Raw genomic sequence first — 10,000 nt, forward strand, 5'->3', positions numbered from 1 at the left:
GACCACACCAAAGCCACATTGTGCTTATAATGCCAAGTATTTTCTTGCTTAGTGTTGAAATTCAAGTACAAAAGTCTTTCTGGTCTATTTGCTACAACACCTCCTCTCAAAAAGGTTAAGAAGAGGTGAAAAGGATGAAAAGGCACTTGCAGGGTTTAAAAAATTCTTCTATGGCAAAAAACATCTTTCATATCACAAAAAAGTCTCCTGTAGGTTGTTATGTGCATAAGGTGGAGGCTTAAGAGCAGACACATTTGCAGATGAACTGCTTTTACTAGCTTCTCCGAGACATGACATTTGTTCAGAAGATTAGCCAGGTTGTAATGTGTAGCATAATTGCACTGTGCGGATGTCCCAGAAGTGAAAACCTAATTGCTTGACAGGCCTATAACTTTGTGGTACGCTCTCACCTTGTTAGGTCCTTTTCTGATGCAGTTCAAATGAAGTCTGGCCGCAGGTGTGCCTAATTTACCTCGCAACAGAACGTGTTGAGTTTAATTGCACAGTGGTTGTTAGGAAAAATTGGTGGGTGGAATATCAAGTGACTTACTGTACGCGGATGGCAGATGGGCGTTGAGAGGCATCGCGAGCTAAGTGTATAGGTGAGGGGAGTCAATAAAAGATGTAAATTTTATCTTAAAATAGTGAAGTCTTGTGGTAGGCAATACATTTTAATTAAGATGGTAGCAGTCCCCTTTCTAGCAGCAGGAAAAAAAATCAGAGCACAGGAACATCTCAAAGACTGCATTTTTCCCCGTATCGGTATTTTAGGAACAGCTTAGTATGTTTAGGAGGGCGATTCTGCAAGGCTGTATTTATTAAAAAAGACTACAATCTGTGTGTACAATACAAAATATAGCAGGGAGTGGCAAATCCGGAAAGGCTTGCGTTCTCGTTCTGTTGGTCACCACAAAGTTTGAGAGATGACCAAACCGAGCTCTCGCTTCTTGCTGCGTGGCAGCGATTGTGTCCCGGGAGCGCAGAGCTCACAGGGAAAGCGTCCATCCCTGTTCCTCTGCCGTAGGGCTGGGTTCGTAGTGCCCACGGTCCTTGTTGGTCAGCTGAGAGGAACCATCGAGTCAGTTTTCTTCTCCTGGCAAGCTTTGAGAAAAGCCCTGCGTGAGCAGAGCATGGTTTTTAGCTTGTGTTGCCTTCCTCTGAAAATCTTGTCTTGATGCCACCTGTACTCTCCATGAACTCTCTGAAAACACAGGTTAAAAAATAAAATAAGATATCTCAGTATCCAGGGATGTAGCAGAGCTGAAATACAAGTGCTGCTTGTGTTGACCCCAGCTTTGTGGCTTCAATATTTAGCCCAGTACCAGGGTCATCCTAGTAAACTTGAAGGTGTTTAATTCCACCAAGCGTGGGTCCTTTTCACCAAATAATTGAATAAATATCAGTTCCAGTTGATGTTTAGTGAAAGGGTGCTTAATGGCCCGTTTTTTTGACTGGATGTGAGCTCTCTGTATAGAAACAATTCATCACGAACGCTTCACGTTAAAAACAATCCACGAGGAGCAATACTTAGCATTCCTAGTGCACAATTCATTGGAGAATTTCCGAGCAATTTACAAACATTAGCTCAATAAGCCTCACAACACCCATTTGAGATCAGAAAAAAGATAGATAAGATACGCCTCTTCAGCCTGGCTGTGGCACTGAGGAGCTGTAAAGCTGGAGGCTCTCCCCAGCTCCTGACTGGGGCTGTCACCAGTGTCCCCGTACTGACACGGGCATCAACTGGTCCTTGCACGTCATCACAGTCACAGTCCGTGCAGTGGAAAGTGTGCAAAAAAGAATAGAGGTATGATGGAAATGCCGTCACATTTAGCCTATACTCAGCTGATCTGGAGATCATAAGTGCCTTAAAAAAAAGCCAAAATCAAGGCAGATAAAATTAGGGTGGCTAACAAAAATGTGGTTTCATGGAGTTGCTGATAGTGTCCCTGCAACAGTGTCCAGAAATCCTGAGTTCAGGTGAGCATCCATGTCAACCACTGCAGAAATCCATCTCAGCTTGACAGCTAAAACCGCTGTACAGATTTTGGGGTAGAAAGTTTTAATGAAACATAAGTTCAGCTAAACTGGCAGCATCAATTTATTTATGCACAGTTTCAGTAAACCTCATCGCTTGCCTCCTTGCCTCTCTGATACGAGAGATTGCCCCTTCAGCGTTGGCATCCCCTATCAATATTAGGGTCCTGCTCAAGGTTTTACTGACAAGGAAGAGCTGTGATTAAAAGCACTACTTTGTGATGTGGGGATATGCCCATAGTGCTCCTGTCTGACCCTCAAAGCTCTGCAGGAGCGAGCGCAATGCGGCACAACTTTCTGTCGGCCGCAGTTGGGCCATGTTGGGTGCTGAAGAAGGGAAGAGGCACCTGGCTTGCCTCCTGCCAGGAATGCTGCTGGCACATGGAAACTTCTGTGAGGTGTATACGACAAGAATAGTCACAGCCATTTATAAAGATTGACATGAATAAATAAAAGTTCATATTTTTTCACCATGAGGGTGGTGAGCCCCTGGCCCAGGTTGCCCAGAGCAGCTGTGGCTGCCCCATCCCTGGAGGGGTTCAAGGCCAGGTTGGATGGGGCTTGGAGCAACCTGGGCTGGTGGGAGGTGTCCCTGCCCAGGGCAGGGAGTGGCACTGGATGATCTTCAAAGTCCCTTCCAACCCAAACCATTCTATATGATTCTATGATATTCTAAATATAAAAGCTCCACCTAACCTTGCTGTTCAGCGTGTATGAAGTTGGGCAGCACAAGCTGCTGGGTGGCGCATCTGAGAAACTGGGGGTGACTAGAAAGTCCTGAGCCTTGTTTGTCATTAGCCGTCAGTCATTAGCCAAAAACCAGACCTATAGAATATTTTTTTAATTATGAAATGGGAAAATATAGCTATGTAAAGAAAAGAGGAGGCGTTAGGCTGTGAACATCCTCCTGCACAAGCGCAGGATGGTGAGGATCCCCCCAGCTTGCGTAGCCTGGAGGGTGGAGACATCCCATATCACCTCGTTCCCCAGCAGTTACAGGAGCGCGGCATAAAGGAGTTTGCACCTTTGCAAGCTTTTCCCCTTCCTATACGCGCTTGCTGTGTTCCTGGGAGGCAGCGATGCTACAAAAATAGTTATTGGGAGATGCCTCGATGATAAGGGTTAGTCCTAAATAATTGCTGGTTGCCGCTCAGCAAAAATAAGCTGGATTTCCATCCCTGGGTAGAGTGACTCCTCACAGTTAAAGGCTGGTAAAGGTTGAAGAGGTCATAAGACAGGGCCTAATTTGCCATGTTCCTTTCCTTTCAAAAACAATGAGGGAACTGGGGCCTTGCCGGTGGGCAGATCCCGCTTGGATGTCCCTGGAGTCAGCAGGAGTTGGATCGAGTCCCTTTGAATAGCGAGAGTTTCCAAACCGGAGGCAACGCCAAGTGTTTTTCAGAAGATTGATCATTCATTACCTTGGAATGTTTCGATGTAGAGGTCATTACTGCTCATATAAGTTGTGAAAAAATAAAACGTATTAAAAAAATAGAGACAAATTCTCATCTGGTGTAAGTCATTGCCTTTGAAGTCAATGAGTCATTGAAATCAACTTTCCCACACCGAGCTAAGGATATGGCCTGGAGTCAATACATTTGTAGTTGTTGAAAAATTAAAAATATAAATTTGCCTTTCCCTGGCAATAATGTTCTGTTTACAACAGAGATCTTATGCTTTAAAATAAGTTCATTAACTAATAAGAAAGTAATATTTCACTACCAGTATTCTTTTGGGTATAACTATTTATGATTAAATTTTATTAAACTTTTTTAAAATTGGATTTACATTTTGATGAATCTAATAGATTTCAATTTTGTGTTTTTATAGATTCTTTCTAAAGTTTTTCCTCAAGTGCAATCAGAACTGTTTGAAGAATGCAGGCAACCCGCGAGACATGCGAAGATTCCAGGTACAGATCCCTCTTAAAGAACAAACGATATGTAAAAGACTTACTCGCATCTTCATCTTGAGCTTTTTAAATGAAAAAGCAGTATCAGTGCTTCGACTTAGTGTAGTTCCAATGCTGCGTGACTCTAAAAAAACCCACTGTTGATCTTTTATGGTTCCCCCACAAATGTAAATGCTGGTTGTTGGGTCTCGCCGGGTTCCGCAGTGGACTGTAAGGGATTGATGCTGAAGCAAGTAGGTCTCTCCTCAGGAAGTATTTCCCTGGTTTTCCGTCATACTAACGCTTGCGTTGTAGTGTGGTGTGGGCTCAGACCTGCAGAGGTTTCCCACATGTAGACCGAGTAGCAGAATCTTACTAAGAGAGGTGACGGTGGAGCGCAGGGAAGTTTGGATCTCACACAGGGGTTCTTCACATTCACAACTTGTAAATCCAACAGTGGTGGTCCTAGCCACATATTTTTATTCCAGTTGTGCTAGAAAATGTTTAATACTTCACCTTCTTCTTACAGCTTTTGAAATGTCCTGTGGTGAATCATAACACTACAGAGAGACAGCTGACGTGACGGACAAATGATTTCCTCTGTGTTTGGGGTCATTTGAAATGCTCGTTGGGAAATATATGCTTCTTATTTCAAAATGTGTCACGATGATTCATATTTGAGACTAATAATAAACTAGTATCGAGATGTTCAAAACTTTTGTACTTTTCAGAAGAATAACTTGCGGTTAAACTTGATAGCAAAACATGTGACATCTGTTTTCATGCACAGCCAACCAACCGGTGAAGCCAGCACCCCTGAGCCAGCCAACAGAAAAGCTCTGTAGCTGGAAAAAAATATTTCTTCAAAACAATTGAGCCAAGCCTCCATTTCTCATGCATCTCAGCTTCACGTGGCATTGGTGATATTGATCCATCTGAACAGAACAGAAGGTCAAACCTGGAATGAGTGGAAATGTCCTCTTTGTCTCACCGATGACTAAATGAAGCATCAGTCATGAGTGATCTTGTGGTCGACAATGGAGCCAGTAGGCACTAGAAAGACTTCCCTGGGTCTCTTTAGCTAATCTCCCTGCCTCTCAGAAGGTTTAACTGGACTTAACAGTATGTCAGATCTTGAACAATATTTTTAACTGGTTTCACTGTCTCAGCACCTTTCTTTAGGTGCGCTGCAGGAATAAGCCGATATAACAAAGCGTAGCATGTCTACTTTCTTTTGCTGAACTACAGTATTTTCCCTTGGTGACTGACCTATATATACATGACAGAACAAAAATAGTTGTCGTTTTTATACACACCTTTCTCTGTCTTTTTAATATACCGTGTTCTAGGAACCAAATCCAGAAATCTTTGCTGAAAATTGCACTTGTACGTTTTGTGGTATCTCTTAAAGTCTGCGAATCTCATTAAAAGTGAACGCAGGTAGGCCAGTGGCCTGGCAGCAGCTCTGCGGCCGAGGTGAGTGTGCAGCCTCAGCACTCTCCAGGGCGGGTGTTGACACGAGGGAAAGTGTCCACTTCTGGGAGGAGAAAGGTAGGGGAGCAGAGCAGCCTGGCAGAGAACTGCCCTCGGGCTGCTCCAAAGGGTACCGCAGATGGCTGTCTCCAAGGAGGCAGGATGCGCAGAAAAGGTGCTGTGATAGCTGAAAGCTAATTACGGGCTGTGAATAAGAAACAGGATCAGAGGTGATCCAAAACATAGAAGCAGACAAGAATTTTCTTCTGATGCCTTGGAGCAGCTCTGTGCGAAGGGAGGCTAGTTGTACCCCTTCGATTTTTGTTCCATAAGTGTTTGGGTACAGGAGCTGGTGTGAGAACCCTGACAGTCATTTTTGTTATACCCGACGGTGAAATGAATAGAAGATAAAAGCTCAAATGTGTACTAGCTGTTGCCACCGTCACCAGTAGGGTTGATAAGGCCTAACTTAGCTATTGACTTTAAGGACTCTACTAACATTAAACCCCAAAGAAAATTCTGCAGCGATTACTTCGTTTAGAAAATCTGGAACCCGCACCACAGGGTCCGTGCTGGAGTATTTAAATAAGATGTAAATGTCTATCTGGGATAATAGCGATCGACCTACGAAGCCGTGCTCCACACAAACCCAGGCGCAACTCACGGTTTCCTCTTTGGCTTGTGTTCATGCGATATCGTTTCCGGAAGGAGTTTCACGACCCCATTGTGTAGGTGTTTTTATCGGGAAGGTTGTGCGTTTTGCATACGTTCCTTTTCCATTTTCTACTGAGAAGCAGCTGGAAGCCAAAGAAGGCCCTATCCATCATCTCTTCTATGGCCGGACTCTGAACCTGGACACAAGAATAGGAGCCTTTCACTCAAAAATAAAGGAGGAAATTCCATTGACATACCAGGGTCAATCACCATCCAAATGAACTTGAGAAGGGATACTTTTCATGGTTTGAAAACACTTTCACTATTCATATTCAACTCGGTCTTTTCACATGCAAAAAAGTTCATTATCAGACATTAAATGTAATTGTGAAACTGACCTGGAGATCATTTACTGAAGAAAAAATGGGGAGTTAGGATGGTTCCTGATTTATTAAGCTTTTTTTATTTGGAATCCTCACAACCCTTCAGTTGAAGACAGTCTCAAGTGAACAAATTTTAATTAGATAAACTATCTAATCAATATATCAACAGATCAATCAAAACAGCAGCTTTTAAAATGAGTGGCTAGAGGGGTGTTTCTGAAACTAATGGCTAGAAGAATATTTCCCTGAATTGAATTCATTTGTTAGCATAATAGGAGATTAAACTCTAATTAGTGTAGCAGGTTCTGAAGAGAAACAATTGTGAGTTAAAAATCACCAGTGTTAGCCACATAAACACAGATGTATTCAGAGTTGTCATTCACTTCCTTTAAAGTGAAAAGTACCGGGCTGTGGTGGTGTTTTGTCTTAAAAGAAGACGTGATTCTGTATCCACGGCTGTGAAAATACGCGGGGCTTCTTACATTTGGATTTTTTTGTTGTTTTCTTTTGCAGGTTGTTGTATCAACAACAGTCAATGTGGATGGCCACGTGCTGGCTGTCTCAGACAACATGTTTGTACACAACAATTCCAAACACGGGAGGCGGGCTCGCCGCCTTGACCCCTCAGAAGGTACGGCCCCTTCTTATCTGGAAAATGGTAGGCACACATTTACATGTCTTTTTTTTATTTGCAATGCTTTTTTTTTTTCTTTTTTTTTTTTTTGCACCATACTTTATGTTGATACACTACTACATTTACTTTTACATAATTTCTTCTCTCATCCATCAAACCACCCATTAAAAAAGTCCATTAGTATTTCTCAGCCCCTGTCAACCAGAATACGGCCGCTCCTGAATTTGCTTCTGACTTCTTTCTTTATTTAATACTTACAGTTTTGCAGTCACAACCAATTTTTCATCTTTTTCTATTTGGGTTTTTTTTTTTTTTTTCAGTCTTGTTTTGCTTGCAGCTTTTTCTTGCTATTTAATTTGACTTGATTTTATTTTGGCTTGTCATATTCCTTGATCCAGAGGTACAGTCTCAGGTTATGTATGCAAGTTTAAGTGGATGGTAAAAACATGACCGAATCTGTAAAGAATTTACTGTGAGGTCAATTTCCTGTGGCTGGGCCTTACTGCAGATTACGGCAGGAGGGGGTTTGTATGAGAAAAACAGCATAAAATGTTTTTCTTCAGACTGACTCAATGTGATTGACTTCTTGCCTGAACTGCTAAAAGAAGATAGTCTGAGATGAAGAGGAGAATGGAAAGTGTCTCTGAAAATCCAGAATTGTGAAATACTATCTTTCTGGAGCCCATCAGCCTCCGAATCACTCGCACACAATCCCAGCTGCGCTCGTACACGTGCACACACGTATTTATTCTCCCACAAAGCCCCAAATAATCATTTAGATTTAAAAATCACTTTGTTTGCGCTGTAGAATACACCAACGTAAAGATACAAACCAGATACAAACCAGCTCTCAGGCAACCTGTTTTTTAATAAAATTAAAAGAGAATAAAAGGATAGGATAGGATAGGATAGGATAGGATAGGATAGGATAGGATAGGATAGGATAGGATAGGATAGGATAGGATAGGAATGGAATGGAATTAGAATAGAATAGAATAGAATAGAATAGAATAGAATAGAATAGAATAGAATAGAATAGAATAGAATAGAATAGAATAGAATAGAATAGAATAGAATAGAATAGAATAGAATAGAATAGAATATTTTCAGTTGGAAGGGACCTACAATGACCAACTAACTAGTCCCACTGCCGGATCACTTCAGGGCTAACCAAAAATTAAATGCATAGGGATCAAATACATCTTCAGTCCTCAAAGAGGTAGAGTCCTCCAACCCGCTGCGATTCGACGTGCGGCTGCGTGGCCCACGCATGGGCCTCCTCTTGCGAGTTGGTACTAACATATTGACAGGATCATGGCTTTTTACACTAATAAAATTAATTAAAGTAATAACAGCATACTAAGCTGCTAATACAATCATTGTCATTTTACGTTTCAAATAGTATTTACCAATGGGCACACAGAGAAAAGAATGAGGCAAGCAACAATTATCAGAAGGAAATACGATCTAGACATCAAAAAATGGGAAACGATTTACAAATCTGCTGCAGTCCACACACACAAAACTAATTTGTTTTTCTGCATTAATAACTAAGGTATAAGAGAACAAAAATATAATAATTAAAGGTCGCCCTGAGCACCAGAGTCATTATGGTCTATGACGTATTGTTTATCTCTTTCATATGCACTGAAAGTAGGTGTGTGTTTTGCCTAGCAACCGTCACTAATGAGGTTCACAATTAAGAAGGCTGAATCCTCTCCCCTAGTCCTCTCCTTCCCCAGAGAGCGAGAACTAGCAACATTATAGGTTCAAGTAAGCATGCTCAGCCCTGTGGTGTTAGGTTTTAGTCTAGGTCCAAATTCAGCCTCTTCTAATGAGCTATTATGATCTTAGCAAAAAACAAGTATTTATTTTTGTAAGCTGCGCGGAAAGAATTTGACTCTAAGCAGAAAATACCGCTTAGAAAAATAAAGGCCACTTTTACATGCTGCAGAAAATCTACATAAATGTCACTAACCGATAGCTCCTTTTTTTTTCTTTTTGCGGTGTGGCAATTGATTTGCTTTATTTAAACGTTAAAAATAGAGTGCCAAATCCTCTTTGCCTAACCTCCCATAAACGCTCGTTCGCATAAGCTGCACTGCTGTAAACGAACGTGAAAACGTGACGCCTGCTTCTTGAAGTCCTACTTCTAGTAACGATTCTAGTAACTAAATAACTCAAAGTAAACGCTCCTGTGATGCGGCGGCAGCGAATCAAAACGCCCTTGAACGCAGGAGAGAACGCGGAGCCGGGGTTTCAAACGAGCTGAAAGTCGCGGGGATGCAGAAGTGCTGGGCATCCCGGGAGCCCGGGCAGCGCCGGGAAAACCGGCCTCTCCCACCGGTTCTGCTCCTGCTGGGATCAGCCCCGCCACTTCTCGGGGTTGTAGTGGAGAGGGAACGAGCTCTGGCCTCTCGCAACGGGGACGGTGTCGCCTGCGAAGGACGTCCCCCAAATCGTAACCTCGCTGGCTTGAACATCTTTGTTTCCTCCTGGTCAGGGTGTAACACCGGACACTGACACCCTGCTTAAAATGATGGTGTTTTGTGTCATGCTTCAAGTTAGTTGCGTCCCCGGGGCCGTCAGGCCCTATCTTCCATCTAGGATGGTATGCTTTGCATTAGTAACACATTCTTTAAAGAAAAGTGCCCGCTAAAAACCACAGATATTTACTTCTCTGTAGCCTCTCCTTGCTAACACCTCATTATCCAATCATCTAATATTCACCAGCAGTATATACACACACTCGCAGATCGTTTCCAAGTAAACTAATTCCCCCTGCTGCTACTGTGGAAGGTTGCCATTGAATCCTTTGAGCTCACAAAAAGCACGGCAAATTATTTACAGTAGTTGAATGCAACTGGAGGAAAAACAATTGTTATACCTCCCAGCACAGCGGCGTAGAACGAATTTTTAATTTTTTTT

General features: G+C 42.4%; 1 protein-coding gene across 12 annotated transcripts in view; it reads left to right on the forward strand.

The window, feature by feature from the left end:
* Nucleotides 1-10,000, forward strand: part of EBF3 (EBF transcription factor 3) — a 121,893-nt gene that overhangs the window by 73,707 nt on the left and 38,186 nt on the right. For 8 of the 12 annotated variants that reach the window (XM_063339437.1, XM_063339428.1, XM_063339430.1 and 5 more), the window contains exons 8-9: nt 3,868-3,949; nt 6,952-7,096. In XM_063339437.1, coding sequence (XP_063195507.1) covers nt 3,868-3,949; nt 6,952-7,096 — 227 coding nt within the window. The remainder of the gene's footprint in view (nt 1-3,867; nt 3,950-6,951; nt 7,097-10,000) is intronic. The other 4 variants (XM_063339432.1, XM_063339439.1, XM_063339436.1 and 1 more) reach the window with 1 other exon arrangement.

Source organism: Chroicocephalus ridibundus, chromosome 6 (assembly GCF_963924245.1).
Source record: "Chroicocephalus ridibundus chromosome 6, bChrRid1.1, whole genome shotgun sequence".
Taxonomy (NCBI): Eukaryota; Metazoa; Chordata; class Aves; order Charadriiformes; family Laridae; genus Chroicocephalus; species Chroicocephalus ridibundus.